This window comes from Nomascus leucogenys, chromosome 4 (genome assembly GCF_006542625.1).
Source record: "Nomascus leucogenys isolate Asia chromosome 4, Asia_NLE_v1, whole genome shotgun sequence".
NCBI classification, from domain to species: Eukaryota; Metazoa; Chordata; class Mammalia; order Primates; family Hylobatidae; genus Nomascus; species Nomascus leucogenys.
The window spans coordinates 62149406-62170167 of record NC_044384.1 but is presented as its reverse complement, the minus strand read 5'-3'; the positions used below and the strand labels follow the sequence as shown (position 1 = coordinate 62170167).

Here is a 20762-nt window from a genome sequence, read left to right as displayed (position 1 = left end):
TTATAGTCAAAAAACCTGAAGCTTAGGAAGGAGAAATGAATTGCTAGAGATTACGTGGCTACTAAGTTCTATCAATATAGTGGGATCTAGATCTGGTCTGAATCCACAACACAGGCTCTCACCACCGGGTTATACCTCCTCTTAACTGGTCACACCATTTAAAGAACAAAGAAAGAGAATCTCTTATTAGATGGACTGACCCTACTGTGAGTTAGGAAAGATAAAACATTGAGTTGCATCTCAAAAGGCTTTAGTTGATGAACAGGGAATCAAATATTCAGGCTTGAAGCTAGGACTTAACCTTGTAAATTTTCCTGAAATGAGAGAAATAGTGACTGTGATGTCAGGCAAAAATTGCCACCATGTGTAACCCATTTCTTCCTTGTTTTGCCTTTAGTTAGCTTCAAGTTCTTTTTTCACGTTGTATCTTTTAAATGTACTGTACGTGTGTTATTAACAGCATGCCCAGAACCATATCTTGGCATTAAAATTCCATGAAGTCCATTTTGAGAATCATATTACTACACCTATTTTTAGCTGTTAACACAAACTACTCTTTCCATTACACTTTTAAATTATCTAATGATAAAGTGACGTTGAAAATAGCTCTTGTTGCCAAATAAAAATCCTATATTTGGTTTAATCGGGCCAGACCCATTGACCGGCATTATGCAATTATATTACTAAGGCTGCTACCTGCCCATGCCCCTCTCCTCCTTCTGGTTTGGGACTACCCTCCCCATCTGCTGCTATATTTATCTGCCTTCTTGGCCATAAAAGGCTGGTTGTGTGGCCTGACATTCGACTGCCTGACCACATGCATTATTTTTGAACTGGCCCCCAGGGTCCTGTCTTTAGCCCTGCCTCTTAACATTGTCTTGGATTCAACCTAGGTGGAGTTTTCATTCTCTCATCCAGCTCCTCGGCCTCATCGGAACATTTCCACCACCATTACTCCTTTGGAAACTGGTAAGTGTGACACTGAAGCAGAAGAATGCGCTTGATAGCTTATGAGCTTAGCAGCACTGCAGTGTAAGTGCTTTCTTTCTGTCTTCTGAACTCAGCAGTTTTCTCAAAGAGATGTCAGAATAACAGAGAAATAGGAAAGTGAAGCTCCAGGGAGGGAAACCAGAACAGCCAAGTGCCAGTTGGGCTGGCACAGCTCTTCTCTCACATCACTGTATTCTTCTGAAATTAAGCTGCTGTTCCCGGAACTGTAAGGAGGTCATATTTGCCTCAGATTGAACTGTAAGCGTGTGTTTAATGCTCTTTCCAAGTACGGTTTGGTTGAAATCTGAAATGCATGAGAGACAGGAGGCCCTGTATTTTCAACCTGCATGTGCCATACAATGCTCCCTGGTTACAAAATAGACCGAAAGAAGGAAAATTAACTCTGAAGTCACTAGTTTATAATTCAGGGATCTTGCTGTGATGATGCAATGTGGATAAATGTGAGCGTGCACAATGATATGGCCTCAAAATGGTTAAGTAATATTTCAGAGGCAACATAGAGCCCCACACAGTGATTTTTCTGGAAATCGTTTTCATCAGCTTTTGCCCTCTAATGCCTGCACAAAAGTATCATAAATTACAGCTATGGAATTTGTATTTCTTCCTAAATTCTCAAATTATTTTCAGAAAGAAAATTTAGGTCTTCAATAAACAAAAGACACTAAAACCATCTTTCCTCCCAACGTACTCCAGCCGTCATGTGTTGGAGCTAATCCTGGCTTTAGTTAACTTCAAGGGCTTACTTGATGAAGAGGAGGTGGTTGTACCTTTGTTCCAGAGGTCAGGGCTGTGACAATCAGCAATGTGGGCTTCAAGTCAAACCCTGTTTACTTGTAACTTCCTATCTATGTGAGAGGAATATTAAGTATTATTAAAAATAAATGTATTTGGGAGAAATAGAAATAAAGAGAGTAAAAAATAGTATTGGGGCAAGATATTTAAAGATTTTATTTTGTGAAAATAACAGCATTTCAAGTCATCTGGGGAATGAATTTAGTTTATAACATAACAAGGTTCTTTATTATTTATTTGAAAATCATTCAAATAACATGTGCCATGTTACAATGTAGTATCATAACAGAAACTTCTCTAATATCTTTATAACTGCCTAACTTAATTCTGTATTAACATTTTCTAACCCCTTTGTTTTATCAAAATTCATCTAGTAGTTATTAATTATACATGGTAATTATCCTCTATATTTTGTAACAGAAAATAGCCATCTATTTAAGGGTTGAAGCAAAGTTGCTTGCTAGTAGCTATTTTTTTCCCTTAGGAAATGCCCTGTAGACTGATATCTTCCATGAGCCCTAAGATAAATATTTCTGGAGTGAAGTTTGCTCAGTTTTCTTCTCTGGGGAATACATGCTGACTTTTAAAATAGTTTAAATAAAAAGTAGTTTTAAACTTGACAAAGAATATGCTGAGTTTAGAAGGATTCATTCTTCATTTTGAATTTTTTTAAAAACGACATTTGGAGAAAACAGATCACTTTAAAACTAATTCTACAGCATTAAAACACTTGGGGGTGGAGCTTTTATAAAACTATTACTTCATCCAGGGTTGTCAACGTGGCTGATAGGCCTGCTTCAGTGGATAAACTATTCAAGAATGCTAAGGCCATGTGACGTCTCCCCACCCTATGCTAAACAAACATACCTTTGACTTTTAGTAGAACTGCTAGCTCAAGTTCACAATGCCAGCTGCCACCCTGGGAATCGACTCTCTTACCTCTTTGTGTAGGGAGACTAGAAGCCTGCGTGTTCCTTATAGAGCAAACAGTTTTTTTTTTTTTTTTTTTTTTTTTTTTTTTTTTTCTGGTTTGAGACTATACCTTTGCTTGAAATGTTTGTGAGATTTGAGAGAACTTATATATAAGATTAGCATACTCCGGGGTTCAGTTCTAGGACTTTATTTTACTTTTTTTATTTTATCTTAGATTTTTATAATAGAGACAAGGTCTCACCACGTTGCCCAGGCTGGTCTCAAACTCCTGGGCTCAGGAAATCCTCCTGCCTTGGCCTCTCAAAGTGCTGGAATTACAGGCGTGAGCCACCATGTCTGTAATTTTCTTTTCCGTGTATAATGGTTCTCATGTTTTCTTTTAGGACTTTCTTTTCCGTGTACAATGGTTCTCACCTATTTTCTTGGCTTTCAATACCACCTATATGCTGCTGACTCCCAAATGTAAATCTGCATCCTGGACCTCTCCCCTGCACTCCAGAGTCACGTATCCAACATCCGATTTAAAATGTCTCCTCTGGGAGGTCTAACAGGCATCTCAGATGTAGAGCATTAAAACCAATCTCCTGTTCTTCCACCCCAAATTGATACTTTCCCACATTCCTCCCCATCTCAGTTAATAGCAACTTGTCTTTCAATTGCTCAGGCAAAAACCTTGGAGTCATCTCTTTCTTTCACATCCTAATTCAGAACTTTCAGCAAATGCCATTGGTTCTAACTTCAAAACCTGTGCAGAGCTTGACCACCTCTCACACTTTCACTGCTACCCCTGTCACCTCTAGCCTGGACATTGCAGTGGACTTTGTATTCTTTTGCCAGGGCTATCATAGCTAAGTGCCATGGACTGGGTGGCTTAAACAACAGAAATTTATTACCTTACAACTCTGGAGGCTGGAAGTCCAAGATCAAGGTGTCAGCTGGGTGGTTTCTTCTCAGGTCTCTTTTCGGCTCATGGATGGCTGTCTTCTCCCTGTGTCTCCATGTGGCCTTCCCTCTGTTATGTATATATTTGGATCTTGGTTTTCTTTTCCTGTAGAGACACCATCATATAGAATTAGGGCCCATCCTAATGGCCTAATTTTAACTTAACTTCCTCTTTAAGGACCCTGTCCTTATGGTCACATTTTGAGGTACTGGAGGTTAGGGCTTCAACATAGGAATTTTGAGAGTATACAACTCAGCCCTTTCATAGGTCTCCTGGCTTTCACTCTCGTCCCTCCACAGTCCATCTTCAGACATCAGTGAGAATGAGTCTCAGCTCAGAGTCTTCCAATGGCTTCTCAGCCCTTTCACAGTATTAGCTGAAGTCCTTACTGCTACCTATAGGACCCTACACTACCGGCCCTTCCCCCATGCACATAGCTCACCTCTCTGACATCATCTCCTATACCTCTCCCACCCCAGAACCCCTGCCAATCAGTGGTTCCTGGAGCACGATAGTCATGTTCATTCCTCAGTGCCTTTGCTCTAGTATTCCTTCTGGAATACTCTTCCCCAGTCTCATGCTCAGATGTTACTTTCTAGGGAAGCCATCCCTGCTGAGGCTGTTGAAAATTGCATCCATCCCTCTTACCTGCTTTGTTTTTCTCTGGTTCTTGGCACCTTAACCTATCTCATACTTGACTTATTTGTTTTCTCTATTGTCTTTCTCCTGCAGTAGACTGCATGGTTCTGTACAAGGTAATTAGAGCAGGCATTTTGTCTGTTTTGTTTACCACTGTATTTCTTTTTTCTTTCGTTTTGTTTTGAGACAGAGTCTTGCTCTGTTGCCCAGTATGGAGTGCAGTGGCGCAACCTCAGCTCACTGCAAAGTCCACCTCTGAGTTCTAGTGATTCTTCTGCCTCAGCCACTGGAGTAGTTGGGACTACAGGTGCCCACCACCATGCCAGGCTAATTTTTGTATTTTTAGTAGAGATGGGGTTTTGCCATGTTGGCCAGGCTGGTCTTGAACTCCTGACCTCAAGTGATCTGCCTGCCTCGGCCTCCCAAAGTGCTGGGATTACAGGCATAACCCACCACGCCCAGCCTCATTACTGGATTTCATGGGCTGGATGGTGCCAGGCACACAGTAGGTGCTGCTAATTATTTGTTGAATGAACACCACATGACTCTCTATCCTTCCACATTCTCCCAAATGAAGTCCCAAATGAAGAATGAAATGGCAGAAAATTAGAAATATGTATTTTGAAGAGTCTGAGGAAAAAACACAATAGCCAGCGTAGAAAAACTTTGTTTTTCTAGGAAAACCTCCTAGATACAATTTTTTTTAAAAAAGGTACAATGACAGGAGGGGCATATCTGGGCTATGAAGTGGAGAGTTTTTTGAATATCCAGTTATGCTAAACTTCATACCCTTTTTGGTTTACTCTTTGGAAAAGATAAGAATATTAATTTTTTTTTTTTTTTTTAGACAGTGTCTTGCTCTGTCACCCAAGCTGAGTGCAATGGTCAATCATAGCTCACTGCAGCCTCGAAGTCTTGGGCTCAAGCAATCCTCCTGCCTCAGCCGCCGGAGTAGCTGGGACTACAGACACACACACCACACTCGGCTAATTTTTTCTTTTTTCTTTTTGTAGAGATAGGGTCTCACTGTGTTGGCCAGGTTGATTTTGAGCTCCCGGTCTCAAGAGATCCTCTTTGAGATTTCAAGCATGAACCACCGCACCCAGCCGAGAGTATTGATTTTTTTTTTTTTTTTTTTTTTTTTTTTTTGAGACGGAGTCTCGCTCTGTCGCCCAGGCTGGAGTGCAGTGGCGCAATCTCGGCTCACTGCAAGCTCCGCCTCCCGGGTTCACGCCATTCTCCTGCCTCAGCCTCTCCGAGTAGCTGGGACTACAGGCGCCCGCCACCACGCCCGGCTAATTTTTTTGTATTTTTAGTAGAGACGGGGTTTCACCGTGGTCTCGATCTCCTGACCTAGTGATCCGCCCGCCTCGGCCTCCCAAAGTGCTGGGGTTACAAGCGTGAGCCACCGAAGAGTACTGATTTTTACACATTGATTTAGATGACTTGTTCCATGGAAGTTGTTCCTTAATAAGTCACTCAAAAAGTGTTGTTTTCCTTCAGGTGGCCCGGTTCCTTCAAGGGGCACAGGATGTCTTTGCCTTTTTATCAGAGGTCCCACCAGCACTATGATCTCAGCTACCGCAACAAGGACCTCCGCACCACCGTGAGCCACTACCAGCGGGAGAAGAAACGCTCTGCCATCTACACCCAGGGCTCCACGGCCTACAGCAGCCGCTCCTCCGCCGCGCACCGCCAGGAATCCGAGGCCTTCCGTCAGGCGTCCGCCTCCTCCTTCCAGCAGCAGGCCTCGCAGTACGCCCTGAGCTCTGAAGTCAGTCGGAAGGCGGCCTCAGCCTACGACTATGGCTCCTCCTATGGGTATGTCGGAAGCACTCTTCCAACCTTCCAACCTCAGGGAAGAGGCGTGTGCTCTGAGTAACCCTCCCAGTTACTTCTTGTTTTGTTTTGGTTCGGTTTTGGTTTTTTGAGACAGAGTTTCGCTCTTTTTGCCCAGGCTGGAGTGCAATGGCGTGATCTCGGCTCACTGCAACCTCTGCTGCCTCCTGGGTTCAATCGATTCTCCTGCCTCAGCCTCCTGAGTAGCTGGGATTACAGGCATGCACCATGACGCCTGGCTAATTTTGTATTTTTAGTAGAGACAGGGTTTCACCATGTTGGCTAGGCTGGTTTTGAACCCCTGACCTCAGGTGTTCCACCCGCCTGGGCCCTTCAAAGTGCTAGGATTGCAGGCGTGAGCCACCGTGCCCAGCTTCTCCCAGTTCCTTCTTAAATACGGCAGCCCTGCATTTCAACCAAATGTGCAGACAGACCTTGTTTGGGAGACCTGGGACTCGTGCCTACCTAATTCCCTTTATTGTCTCTTTTAGCTTCACAAAGAGCTTCGTGTTCTCACAGGCGAGTCTTGCTTGTGTTGCCAATTTGCTATTTCTAAGAGCAGGGAAATTTTGCCACAGGTTACGTTAGCAGCAGCAGGGCCAGAAAAGATCATTTCAGTATTCACAGCGGGTTTCCTTGCGCTCAGAATGTTTCTGCCTAGATGAGAAGCTGATATATACAATTTAAAATTCACAGGGCACAGGAGACTGAACTACTGCAAAGATATATTCTATTAAATATGTTTTCAATATCTAATAGCAAATACTTAAAATTCGGAACTACTATTTTCTTTAGCTCGACCATTTGATAAAAACATGGCCCTATCTCAGTCAGTCGAAGAATAATAGGAACCAACCTGTATTTTGACAAAATTAGGTTTATTGACCCAATTCGATGAAGGAGACTAAACACTAGAGGAAAAAGGGTTATTTTAGGTTTCTAGGAAGAGTAGATGCAGTTCTGGTCTGCAAAGTGACCCCAGGGTGCTATTTCTTTGGAAACAATAAAGTTAATGTGGATTGTTGCATCCCCAAGCCCCTTATCTGGGACTTCTCACCAGAAGTGGAATTGAGGCTGCTTCTCTGCTTCAATGAAGCAACTAAGATCCTGTAGGCAAGAGTGAGATGTTTTATTCTTACTGATATAATTTTAAACAGCAAGCTCACTGATTGTCTTTGATATTAGAGAAGAAAGTTTCTCAGTGAATCTATAGTCACTCAAAGAAGGAGGTTACCATGACACTTTACAACAGCAATGTTCCTGGGAGAAATGTCATTTCCTGTTCACTTTGCAGTTGGCTTATCTGTGTCTGCTGTTTCAGCCTGATGAATGTTGGGCAGATATTTACTTTCTCAGTCCAAGGCAAGTTTTATTTTCTTCATATTCAGAATGAAATATTTCATGGAGATTAAAAAACACTTGCAAGATACATGTGACTTTTATTTAAAATCTATCTGGTCCACAGAAAAAAATTGCTGATCTTCAAAACATAGACATTTCTGGGCTATGTGGTCGATAACCACCTGCTGCCTCTAATCCTCTTCTCCAAAGTATCTGGCATAGGTTGCATTTTTTGCTATAAACTTAACATACTTTTCAGTCTTACAAAATTTAAGTCCACAAAATATCTGGTAGGGCAACTAGAAGAGCTGTTTTCTCTGGGAATCTAAAATGTTACTGAGAAAATAGTAGAGTGGTCGGTTTAACTAGAAGTGAGGCATGCTTCCAAAGGCAGAAATTCCTAAATCCCTGTTGGGTTTGAGCAGCACCTGATCTACAGATATCATTTTATCAGTGATGGTGGCCTCCTGGGAGCTTCTGCCGGATTCAGTAACAGAGCCAGACTCTGCTGGGGTTTACCTGGAGTGTATGATGGCAACACTCTGAAATTCCATTAAAATGGAACAGGATCACTTCGCAATCTCAATTTCATAGGTCATATTCTGCCGTGGGATATTCATAAGGATCACATTGGCTGCAGATATGGTAATACTGTCACTGAGGTGAATTATTTCTTTTAGCACTTGCCTCAAACGAACTGCCTTCCAAATAAAAGCTGGGAGGAATTAATACCATATGTATATGACAGCCTCAATTTGTTTCCCTGAAAAACTTTCTGCAGATATGCTTAAGAACCTCATTTAGGAAAGTACATGTAATAGAGAAAGATTACATTTTAAATATCCATTTTCCTGAGCTGTTTGTGCTAGGTTTAGAGAGGATGGGCATTTTCATTATAAGGCAGTTGTCAATGTAACTCCTTGTGTACTTATTTCATTTCCCCAGTGCTGTAGAATCTAGAGTTTTATGAATTTGTATTTTTAAAGGATCTTTATTTACTCAACTGTATTGCAAAATTTTATATTAAAATTATTTTAATTTTATACAAATCCTTTTAGCCACATATGCAATATTTATATTTATTCATAATATGATATATCATTAATAATTAAACCTTTGAGCAAATTTTATTGTGAAAACATGTGCTCTGTATAATCCTCAGGAGACTTATCCATTTTGGCCATCAAGAGCCTTAGATAATAAACTTTCTCTAGGGAATGGAACTGTAATTATTTTTCTATGTTCAAACTCATTGCTTTTTCCTTCCTACTATGTATATATTTTTGTAGGTAGGTATTTATTATGGCTTGCTATGTTTGAACAACTTAAACTTTTTGGTAGAAGCATGCTGACCTAGAAACAAGAGGGGGGAAAATGCCAGTATGTTTTCCTTTGAATAATTCAATGTGAAAGACAAAGAAAGCCAACTCAATCCTGAAGGTATTTTAGTCTTTCTTTTTTTAGACCTAGAACACAGGTGCAGATAATATTTTTTGAACACTTCAAAGTCTTCATAATTCCTTTAGGTTGTATTTTAGCTTGCTCAAAATGAAGCAACTTTTTCCTGCTAAATGAAAGCATTCTCTTTGGATTGTGAACAGCGTTGTTGATTCAAACTCCTGGGGTTGGAAATGCACCTCTGTGGAGTGTAAGTGCTCGGCTTGGTCTATTTTTAGATCTGCTTTGTAGTTAGACCTCCAGGGTTAAAGTGGAAACTATGGAGAGTTACATGTGCTCAGGGCTTGGCTGACCTTAGTGAGTCTTAGGAACAATGACTAGTTTAGTGTCAGTGCGCTGGCAGTACAGATCAGTTACCAATTGTATTCTGAGCCAAGGGCTATAAAGTAAATTCTGGACGTTTACTCTAAATGCCTTTGTTCTTGGTCACAGTGGGAAAAATAAAGAAAATAATTTAGGAAAACAAACTCTTAAAATGACAAGATTACTGTTTCATGCTAATAATCAACTAAATATCATTAGGATTAAAGGAGCAGTATTACTTATGACCACATTGCAACCATTAGGCAAGGGTTCTTAACCTCTGTCCATGAATGGTTTCAGTAGAGTCTTGGATCTGAAATTATATGCAAAATTATATGCAAAATCCAATGCAAAATTGGATCTGAAATTATATGCAAAACAGATGAGAATTTTTCTGGAGAGAGGGACTGTAGCTTTCATCGGATTTTCAGGGAGCTCCGTGACGCAGCAAAGGTCAGAACCATTGCTCTAGAAAGTCTAAAAATGAATAACAGAGAGTCTAGTGTATGACCTGAGGACCTCTTTCCTAATGCCAATGTTATAAGGACTTGGGATGAAATAAGGCAGATGTTTACAGAAAAGGTGGTATTATGGAAAGCAGGGACCTTCCATTCTTGCAAGTGAGCTGGATCATACATTAAGATGAAAATAATTTAAAAAGAATGTTTTCTTATTCTTGTAAGTAGAATGAATAACTTACAAGAATGAATAGCTTACAAAAACCAGAGAACAGCACAGCAGGTTTCTTAGGTTGTGGGAAGATTTAGAGTTGTTCCTCAACTTTCCATGGTAGCAGTAGACATTTAGTTATCTTATTCTAAACATTAAAATTCAGCCTATATGACATAATTCAGCATTGCATTCTCTATACCACTGAGTCTTTACAACAGCCCTGAGCAGTAGAAATGTTTATCTTCATTTTATAAATGAGAAAATTGTAAACCAAGGAGTTTAAATGACTTTTCTTCATTACACTAGAAAGTAGCAGAGTAGTTATTTGAACCCTCCTCATACCCAAGTCCCCACCCTTTCCACGGGCACCCGATGCCAGTTACAGTCAGCAACTCCCCTTGATCATACACCACTGGGTTTTCCTTGAAGCATCAATATGTAGTTTTGCATTGTGCTTCCTTTGATTTAGCCTTCTTCTAGAGAAGTTATTGAGTCCAAAATAACCAAGATTTACAGCAGGGAACAGTAGATAGAAGGACACAAATTCTAACAAAGAAAACCCAAGGAGTGTCCATGAATGCCAAGCCTGGGACCTTACAGACACTTTAACTCACCATTTAGAATCAGACATAGATATTTGCAAAGGACTCTAAGAGACAGCAGTTTGGGGATGAAAATACTGAGGCTTGAGTGACTTTTCCTGGGCACCCTAACTTTAAACCATGCTCCTCACCTATCCCTATGTCACATTGATCAACCACCCCCACTCCCACGTGTCACCCAGATTATAACCTCTTGAAACTACTAGAGTTGGTGAAGACCATGCTAACATTCAAAGCAGTTATAATTCAGACAGAAGATACCAATGCTAAAAATAAAGACGACTAAACACAGCAGAGAGAGCAGAGAACTTGAAAGTTTGGTCCACCTCCTACCCCAATATCCTTTCAAAATGTGTTACCGAAGAAATCTGCCTTGTGGACACTTTTGTGGCCTAACCTCAGCTATGAGCTGTAGATTCATGTCATTTTCTACATATCTATTTCTGTAAAATGAGGAAAATGACTGTCCCTCATGTTGTGAGGTCAGAAAGAGATAATCATGTAAGATGTTGAGTGTAGCGGTGGCTGGCACAAGGGGAACACTCAGGTTTAGGCATTATGAGTCATTCATTCAATAAATATTTACTGAGCGCTAAGCACTGCTCTAGGTGCTTGGGATAAATTACTGAGCACATTGTATTGAATTCTGTCCTATTAAGTAGAATTATATTTTATACCAGAAGGTAATACATGTTATAGAAACAATAAGAAACAGAGCAGGGTAAGAGAGATCAGGGACGTGGGCCAGGAGTGCAGGTTAGAATTTTCAAGAGGGCAGTCAGGCCTTGTTGAGAAGGTGATATCTGAGCAAAGAAATGAAGTAGCTCAGAGAGTTAGCCATGAGGTTTTCTGGGTAAAGGTACACCAGGCATCAGGGACAGCCACTGCAAGGCCTTACAGCACAGAACAGCATCGAGGCCCATGCGAGGGAATGGGGGAGTGATGGATAGTGCAGGTGGAGAGGATGTCAGAAAGGTGATGGGTTGGGCAGGACTGATCATGGAGGGCCTGTGGGCCACTGAAGGGAGCTGATATTCTGAGTTAAAGAAGGAATCCATGAGTTTTGAGCAGAATAGCGACATGCTCTGACTCAGTGGTAACAGCATCACTGTGACTGTTGCAGAAGCAAGTTCCCTTGTTAGGAGGCTAATGCTGTAGTCCAGCCAGGGCCAGATGTGCAGTAAGAGCAGATGTGTGAGCGGTGGCCAGATGTGAGGATCTACTGGTTATGGCTGAGTTCTGAATTCCGTCAGATTTCTCCCAGAGCTCCTCAGCACCCTTAGCCAGGGAGTTTTGAGGCTGTGAAATGGTCTGTGGAGATTTTGTGCATACAGTGAATCTTCTGAGACTCTCTTTAGGTGGTATGATGACAGTAAAACCATTCACTTGTTCCCCATTTTCCCAGATTCCATCTACATCGTGTCAAAGAAATGCCTTATTCTTTTGTTAGTGGTTTTCTGGTATTTAATAAGAAAAGCATCTTGAAATAACCGCAGTTGTATGGAGACTCAAATCCATCTGGAGACTGAAGTGGCTGAATCTGAATAACAAAAAATATTGACCCAATTGACTGTTACTAGAAATGAAATTTGCTTAGGAAGCTGCTGATAGTCTGGGCACAGTGGCTCATGCCTGTAATCCCAACACTTGAGGAGGCCAAGGCAGGAGGATTGCTGGAGCCCAGGAGTTTCAGACCAGCCTGGGCAAAATAGTGAAACCTTGTCTCTATTGTTGCTGATATATCAAGGTTTTACTTTTTTTCCTTTAGAAATGATTTTATTGCTTCTTCTCTAAAGAAAATTTTAATTATTATATATAAGAAAAAAGCATCATAGTTCATGGGTAACAAAAATCAATACAATATTCTAGGGTTTGTCTTCCACTATTTAAATACCAACAAAATGATGAGCCACATTATTTCCTGTATGGTAGAAGTTCAGAGGGAAATATCTATGAAAGCAGAAAAGCCAGAGTTACTTTGTTTAAAAGGCTGTTGCATTATGTTTTTTTTTTTAATAGGTGGGATCTTGCTCTGTTGCCCCGGCTGGAGTGCAGTGGTGCGATCTCAGCTCACTGCAACCTCCACCTCCTGGGCTCAGGCAGATCCTCTTGGCTCAGTCCTTTCAGCCCGCAAGGGGTTGGAACTACAGGCGTGCGCCACAATGCCTAGTTAATTTTTGTATTTTTTGTAGAGACGGGGTTTCACCATGTTGCTCAGGCTGGTCTCAAACTCCTGAGCTCGGGCAATCCACCCACCTTGGCATCCCAAAGTGCTGGGATTACAGGTGTGTGCCACCATGCCCGGCCTGTTGCATTATGTTCTGAATCGCAAAGACCAACCCTAAATCCAAGAAGAGTGGTCCTCTCTATGTACCAGCCTCCTGCTCCAACTCCCTCAGCTGTAAACACAGGGAGTGAGAGCTAGGATTCTCACTCCTGGTAACAACAGGTTCACATAATTGGCAATTTATAGATCCATAGAACTGTGGAATGTTAAAGCAAGAAAGGGCCAAAAGGTCATATAATTTAAATCCCTCCTTTCATAGATATGTGGACTGAGGCCCAGAAAGATGTGGTTCCTTCTTTGCCTGCTGTGCTTGACTCTTTTATCAGGCTCTCATGCAGCCTAAATGAAGTTGAGATGGCACCAGATATACCCAGAATGGCATAGTCTTCCCTAGGCAGGTGAATCATGCTGTGAGAAGGAAGGCATGTCCTTTCTTAGAGTGGAGTAGAATGAGTCAGCCAGAGGTGGAGGAAAGGCAAAGCTGCTACCTCCCTGGGCTCAGAGGTGAAACATTTGCTCTGTCCCTGCAGGCCCTTGGCCTCCATAGAGTCGGCACTGGCCAGGTAGTGGGGTGTAACTGAGCTTCCACAGAGAGACCTCTGGACTCTGGAAGCCCAAGGGTGCCTTTGCAACAGGCTTGAGGTTTCCCACAGCCATCTTTTAGATGAAACAAGAAAGCAAGAGTAAGGTAACTTTCATGCAATGTCTAGTCAACCCCAGTGACCATCCCAAAGTAGAGTGGGATGTTGGTGTCTGGGCTGCTTTATAAATAAGTTAATAAGACCTGCTTTGACCAACCCTGGACACCTCAGTTCACAAAGAAACAACCTTAGACTTCATAAGGCATCTCCTCATACTATTGTCAAGTGTCTTTAAACTATAATGTCTAGGAAATATGGGACAAACTCTTTTACTCCTGTTTAAAAACCATTATCTAGTCTGATTAAATTCAGTTATGGAATAGTCAGAAGTGAATAAAAACTGAAGGATGTATATACATAAGAACCATAAGATATTTAATTCTCTCAGAATTTTACACTTCCACCTTTTCTGGAACACATGAATATTTTACATTCCTAGGGCATTTGTTTTTATATCATGTACTGTGTAAAGTTACTGAAAAAGCAAATAAAATGTTACATATCAATGGAAAGTTAAATCACGAAAAAAATAAAGCAATAAATTAAATGAAAAAATGGTGGTTATATTCCTATTTAAATAGTTTTTAAAAAAAAAAAACTAAAAGCGAGATATTTCTGTGGCTAAGAGTAAAACGAACAGAAGAGATTAGTGTAAGATAATGCAAAAAAAATTAAAATACAAAGGAAAGTTATTTATTTTAACATCATAATATTTATTATGATGCTACCTGTGGGTAAATTTCAAGGATCATGTCGATTTAACTAAATTCATGTTTGTACCATAAGAAACTGTTCCTGAAAAGTGTATTAGCAAAAAGGGGATTCTTTTCAGCTTCCTACTTGTCCACGAACTTTGAGGTTCTCCTGAAACCTCCATGTGTGTCAAGATTGGGAAATGGGAGAATCAAGAATCAGTAGGTGTTAGGCCACCGGAATTGCCTTTATCAAAGGAGGAGCACAAAACCAAGCTGCTCTCAATCAAAAGTAGGTCCAAAACAATGTTTTCACAAAAGTCCAAAGAAAAGTATCATTTTTCAGGTTTTGCAAAGAGGAAATTGTGGCCGACAGAAAAATAGAGAGTAGAAAAGAGTATGCAAATTCCCAGTGACTCGGCACAGGGTCCTGAAGATGAGAGACGTTAATTCAGATGCTGAAGCCCTGTGGAGGAGCTGCTAACTGGAGCAAAGACAGCCCAGAAGAGGCCCAGAAAAAGCTGACCCACAGTTTAAAAACATGGCCTCTCTCCCTCTTCCAATAAACGGCTGAGCATTCTGCATATATGTGAGCAGTACTGAGCTGTAAATATATGTAAAGATGAAGTTTTTAAAGGAACATTGTTAGAATAGAAAAAATGAATTCAGCTCTTTTGTGGCCACTCAGTAAAGCCTAATGACAACACGTAGATAAGTCAGCATTAAAAACAGAGTTTTTCATCCTGGGATGTCCTACCCATCTTTCAATGTCCAGCTCTTCCACAAAGGATTCCCTGATAACCCCAGACAGAAACTTGCTCTCGAGTGTGTGAATTCACATTTTGTTTGCACTGGCCTTTGTGGTTACTGGCCTTCCTTCTTTGTGTTCTTCCATCCTTTCTTCCTTGATTGACATAATATATTTACTCCTTTACTAGACTGTAAAGCTCTCAGAAGATAAGGGTTTTACATTTATTTTTGTATCCTACTCCTACTCCAGTGCCGATCACAGTATTTTGCACACAGTTGATACTCAATAATTTTTTTTTGTCGAATAAATGAAATTGCTACAGAATGTTAAGAAATAAACCTGTGAGGATTTCAGTGGTATTATAACATATAACATGTTATATATATACATTGTGAATGATTGAACAAGGAGATTGTTCAATAATGTTTGAAATAAACTTTCTCATGCACTTTCTGAAATACCAGCTGGGTTGTATGCTAAGTTTACATTTAACTCTATAAGAAACTACCCAATGGTTTTCCAAAGTGGTTGTACTGTTTTACCTTCCCACAAAAATATATGGGGATTCTAGTTTATCCACATCCTTGCCAACATTTATTATTTTCTGTCTTATTTATTATAGCCATTATAATGTGTGTATATTAGAGTTTTGTTGTGGTTTTGATTTGCATTTGCTTAATGACCAATTTTGTTAACCATCTTTTTTGCATTTAGCAGCCATTTCTGTATCTTCTTTAGTGAAATGCCTATTCAAATCTTTTGCCCATTTTTTAATTGGATTTTTTTCTTATTGAGTTGTCATAGTTATTTAAATGGTTCGGATACAAGTCCTTTATTAGATATGTTTGCAAATACTTTCTCATATTCTGTGCCTTGTCTTTTCCTTCTCTTTACCACAGTGTCTTTCCAAGACCAGAAGTTTTTAATTTTGATGAAGTTCAGTTCAACAATTTTGTTCTTTTCAAATCATGCTCTTGGTATTATAGCTAAGAACTCTTTGACTAAGTCAACACCTTAGGGAGTTTCTCTGATCTTTTCTTCTAAGAGTTTTATCATTTCAGCACTTACATTTAGAACTGTGATGCATTTTGAAGTAACTTTTTTTGTATAATATTGAGTAAAGCTCTAAATTTGTCCTTTCACATATGGGTGTACAGTACACTGATTGCCCCCGCACCGTTTATTAAAAAGATTATCCCTTCCCCCATTAAATTTCTTGATACCTTTACCAAAAATCAATTGACCATAAATGTAGAGGTTTATTTCTGGACTATCAGTTCTGTTCCATTAATCTATATGCTTGTTCTTATACCAGTACCATAGTGCTACTGTTGCTTTATAAAAAGTTTGAAACTGGTGAATGTAAGTCCTCTTAGTTCTTCTTTTACAATATTGTTTGCCTATGTAGTTCCTTTGTATTTCCATATAAATTTAAAAATCACCTTGTCAATTTCTACAAAGAACAAAGTCTACTGGGATTTTGATTAGGATCATGTTGAATCTGTAAATTGATTTTGAAAAAAATGTATCATTTTAATAATGTTGAGTTTTCCATTCCATGAACATGAAATACTTATTTATTTAGTTGTTCTTTCACTTATCATAATAATGTTTTGTAATTGTCAATGTACAAGTGTTGCACTTCTTTGTTAAAGTTATTTCTTAGTATTTTATTCTCTTTGATGCTATTGTGAATGGAGTTGTCTTAATTTAATTTTTGGATTATTCATTGCTAGTATATGGAAATATAATTGATTTTTGTGTTTTGATTTTATATCCTATGACCTTGCTGAACTCATTTATTAGTACTAACAATTTTTGTGTGTATTTTTTAGGATTTTTCTACACATAGGATTATATCATCTGTAACAAAAGGTAGATTTACATCTTTTCAATTTTTAAAAAATTAATTACCCTGACTAGAACCTCCACTACAATGTTGAACAAAAGTGGCAAGAGCAGATCATTGCCTTGTTTCAGTCTTAAGAGGAAAATATTTGGTTTTTACCATTAAGTGTGATATTAGGGGTAGATTTTTCATAGATGACCTTTATCAGGTTAAGGAAGTTCCCTTCTATTTCTAGTCTATTGAGAGTTATTAATAAGAATGCTGACTTTTGTCAAATGCTTTTTCTGCATCTATTGAGATGATAGTATGGTTTTTGCTTTTTATTCTATTAATACGGTATATTACACTGATTGATTTTCATATGTTAAATGAACAACCTTGCATTTCTGGGGTAATCTTCACTTGGTTTTATATGTTGCTGGATTCCATTTCTTAATATTTTATGGAGGATTTTTGTGTCTCTATTTATGATGGATATTGGTCTGTAGTTTCCTTTTATTATAATGTCTTTGTTTGGCTTTGATATCATGTAATACTGACCTTGTAGAATGAGTTGGAAAGTGTTCCCTTCTCTATTTTTGGAAAAAAAAAGAGAAATGATTGGTATTATCTCTTTAAGTATTTGATAGACTTCATTAGCGAAGCTATTTGGGCATGGACTTTTCATTGTAGGAAAATTTTAAATTACCAATTCGAGTTCTTTACTTGTTATTGATCTCTTCAGATTTTGTAATTTGTTCTTGAGTTAGCTTTAGTAATTTGAGTCTTTATAGGAATTTTCCTATTTTGTCTAAGTTGTCTAATTTGTTGGCATAAAGGCATCTACATTATTTCTTTGTGAGCCTCTTAATTCCTATAAGGTTGTTAGTGATGTCTCTTCTTTCATTCTTGATTTTAATAATTTGTGTCTTCTATTATTTATAGTCAATTTAGTGAAAGCCTTACTAATTGTCATGATCTTTTCAAAGAACCAACTTTTGTTTCATTAATTTTATTGTTTTTCTGTTTTCTTTTTCATTTATGTCCCCTCTAATCTTTATTATATTGCCCTTCTGCTTGTTTTGTGTTTAGTTTTATCTTTTTCTAGCTTCTTATGATGGAAGCTTAAATTATTAGTTTGAGACCTTCTTTTCTAATATAAACACTTAAAGCTATGTATGTCCCTCTAAGTACTGCTTTAGCTGTATCCCATTTATTTTAATAAGTTGTGCTTTTTTTTTTATATAGCTCGAAGTATTTTCTAATTTCCTCTGTGATTTCTTTTTGACCAATAGGTTATTTAAAAGTATGTTGTTAATTTCCTCATATTTGAGAATTTTCTAAATTTTTTTCTATTGTAGATTCTTGTTTAATTCTTCTGTTATCTGGGGATATATTTTCCATGATTCTAGCTCTTTTAAATTGACTGAGATTGTTTTGTGGACTACCCTATGAACCCTCCTTGAGAATGTTGAGAAGAATAAGTATTCTGTTGTCCTTGGGTAAAGTACTCAAGAAAGATCAGTCACGTCAAGGTGATTGATAGTGTTTTGCAAGTATTCTATGTTCCTGATGATTTTTTAAATCTAGTTGTTCTATCAGTTATTGAGTGTGGAATATTGAAGTCTCCAACTATTATTTTTCAGTTTTATATTTCTTTTAATTCTGTCATTTTTGCTTTATGTATTTTGGGGATCTGTTGTTAGGTGTATATACATTTACAATTATTATGTTTTTCTGAGAAATTGACCATTTTATCATTATGAAATATTCCTCTTTGTCTCTAATAATATTTCTTGATGTAAAGTATATTATGTTTTATATTAATATAGCTTACCATTTGCATGGTATATCTTTTTTATCCTTTTACTTTAACAAATGTGTCTTTAAATTTAGGGTGTGCCTCTTGTGGCAGCTTATAAGTGGATTAGTTGAATCTTTTTTTTTCCATTCAGTCTGACAACCTCTGCCTGTTCCTTGGAGTTTTTTATTCCATTTACATGTAATAAAATTACTGATATGGTTGTGTTTATGTCTGCCACTTTTTTTAGTATATCTCATATCTCTTTAATTACTCCTTTATTGCCTTATTTTGTATTAAATGGAACTTTTTAGTGTATTATTTTAATTCTTTTGTTTCTTGACTATATTCTTTGAGCTATTTTCCTAGGGATTGCCTTAGGAATTACAATATACATATTAACTTATTTCTATCTACTTCAGATAATATGTACTCACTGAATACCAGTAAACATAGAAACTTTCCTCTAATATAGCTTCATTTCCTTCTCCCTCCTTTGCACTATTGTCAAGTATATTACAACTATGAATGTTGTAAGCCCAACAACACAATGCAATGAGTATTTTATACAATATTATATCTTTTAAAGAATTTAAGAGAAGGCTGGGTGCAGTGGCTTACATGTGTAATTACAGCACTTTCAGAGGCCGAGGTGGGTGACTCACTTGAGCTCAAGCATTTGAGACCAGCCTGGGCAGCATGGTGAAATCCCATTTCTACAAAAAATACAGAAATTAGCTGGGCATGGTGATGTGTGCCTGTAGTCCCAACTACTTGAGAGGCTGAGGTGGGAGGATGGCTTGAACCCGGGAGGTCCAGGTTACAGAGTTATGGCCATGCCATTGCACTCCAGCCTGGGTGACAGAGCAAGACTCTGTCTCAAAAAAAAAAAAAAGAATTTAATAGAATATATATGTAAAAATTTACATACATATATGTGTATAAGCTTATATACATACAAATTTATATACATATGTATGTATAAACTTATGTACATGTATGTGCATATACATGTGTGTATGTACACACACTGTCTTTTGTATTTACCCAATTATTTACTTTCTGGTTGTTCTCCATCTTTTTGTGTGGGTTTAAATTACAATTAAATTACCTTTAGTCTTTTTTTTTTTTTTTTTGAGACAGAGTCTCACTCTGTCGCCAGGGCTGGAGTGCAGTGGCACGATCTTGGCTCACTGCAACCTCTGCCTCCCAGGTTCAAGCGATTCTCCTGCCTCAGCCTCCTGAGTAGCTGAGATTACAGGAGTGCACCACCATGCCCGGCTAATTTTTGTATTTTTAGTAGAGACAGGGTTCCACCATGTTGGACAGGCTGGTCTCAAACTCCTGACCTCAAGTGATGCACCCCCTTCAGCCTCCCAAAGTGCTAGGATTACAGGCATGCACCACTGTGCCCAGCTGGATATAGAATTCTTGATTAACATTGTTTTTCAGCACTTAAATATGTCATGTCAGTGCCATTTTTCCTGATGAGAAGTCTACTATTAACAGTATTATTGTTCCCCTGTGTGTAAAGAATCATTTTACTCTTGATGCTTTCAAGGTTTCTCTCTGGCTTTGACTTTCAACAGTTTGACTTCGATATTTCCAGGTCTATGTATCTTTTTCTGTGTTATTCTGCTTGGGTTTTTTGAGCATCTTGAATCCATAGATTAGTATTTTCATCAAATTTTGGAAGCTTTAGTCTATTATTTCTTCAAATATATTTTCCTGCCCTTTCTCTCTCTCTTCCCTTTCTGGCACTGCCATTACTCATGTGTTAGTATGTTTGACATTGTCTCACAGGTTTCTGAGGCTCTTTTAATTTTTCTTTATTCTTTTATCTCTTTGCTTTAGAATGGGTAATTTCTATTTTCAACTTTATTGATTCTTTCTTCCCTTATCTAACATCTGCCGTTGAGTCCCTCTAAGAAATTTTCATTTGTTATTGTACTTTTTAACTCCAGAGTGTCCTTTGATTTTATTTTATAATTTATATTTCTTTGTTGACATTCTGTATTTGTTGAATCATTGTTGTAATACATTCCTTTAACTCTTTAAACATGGTTTCCTTCAGTTTTTGAACATATTTATAATTGCTGCTTTGAAGTCTTTGTCTGCTAAACCCAACATCAAGGACAACCCAGAGACAATTTTTATTTACTACTATTTTCACATTGGTGTGGGTTACATTTTCCTATTTCTTGGCATGTCTCATAACTTTTATTGTTG

At 38.4% G+C, this 20762-nt stretch overlaps 1 protein-coding gene and 1 long non-coding RNA gene across 2 annotated transcripts in view; one reads left to right on the top strand and one right to left on the bottom strand.

Annotated features, from left to right (window-relative positions):
• LOC115834751 overlaps positions 1 to 20762 on the bottom strand; it is a 58931-nt gene that overhangs the window by 28335 nt on the left and 9834 nt on the right. The window contains exon 3 of the long non-coding RNA XR_004029654.1: positions 3630 to 3784. This is a non-coding gene — a long non-coding RNA (uncharacterized LOC115834751). The remainder of the gene's footprint in view (positions 1 to 3629; positions 3785 to 20762) is intronic.
• MYOM1 (myomesin 1) overlaps positions 940 to 20762 on the top strand; it is a 157435-nt gene continuing 137612 nt past the window's right edge. Inside the window, exons 1-2 of the mRNA XM_003262025.2 lie at positions 940 to 969; positions 5822 to 6139. Coding sequence (XP_003262073.2) covers positions 5850 to 6139 — 290 coding nt within the window. The 5' untranslated portion in view covers positions 940 to 969; positions 5822 to 5849. The remainder of the gene's footprint in view (positions 970 to 5821; positions 6140 to 20762) is intronic.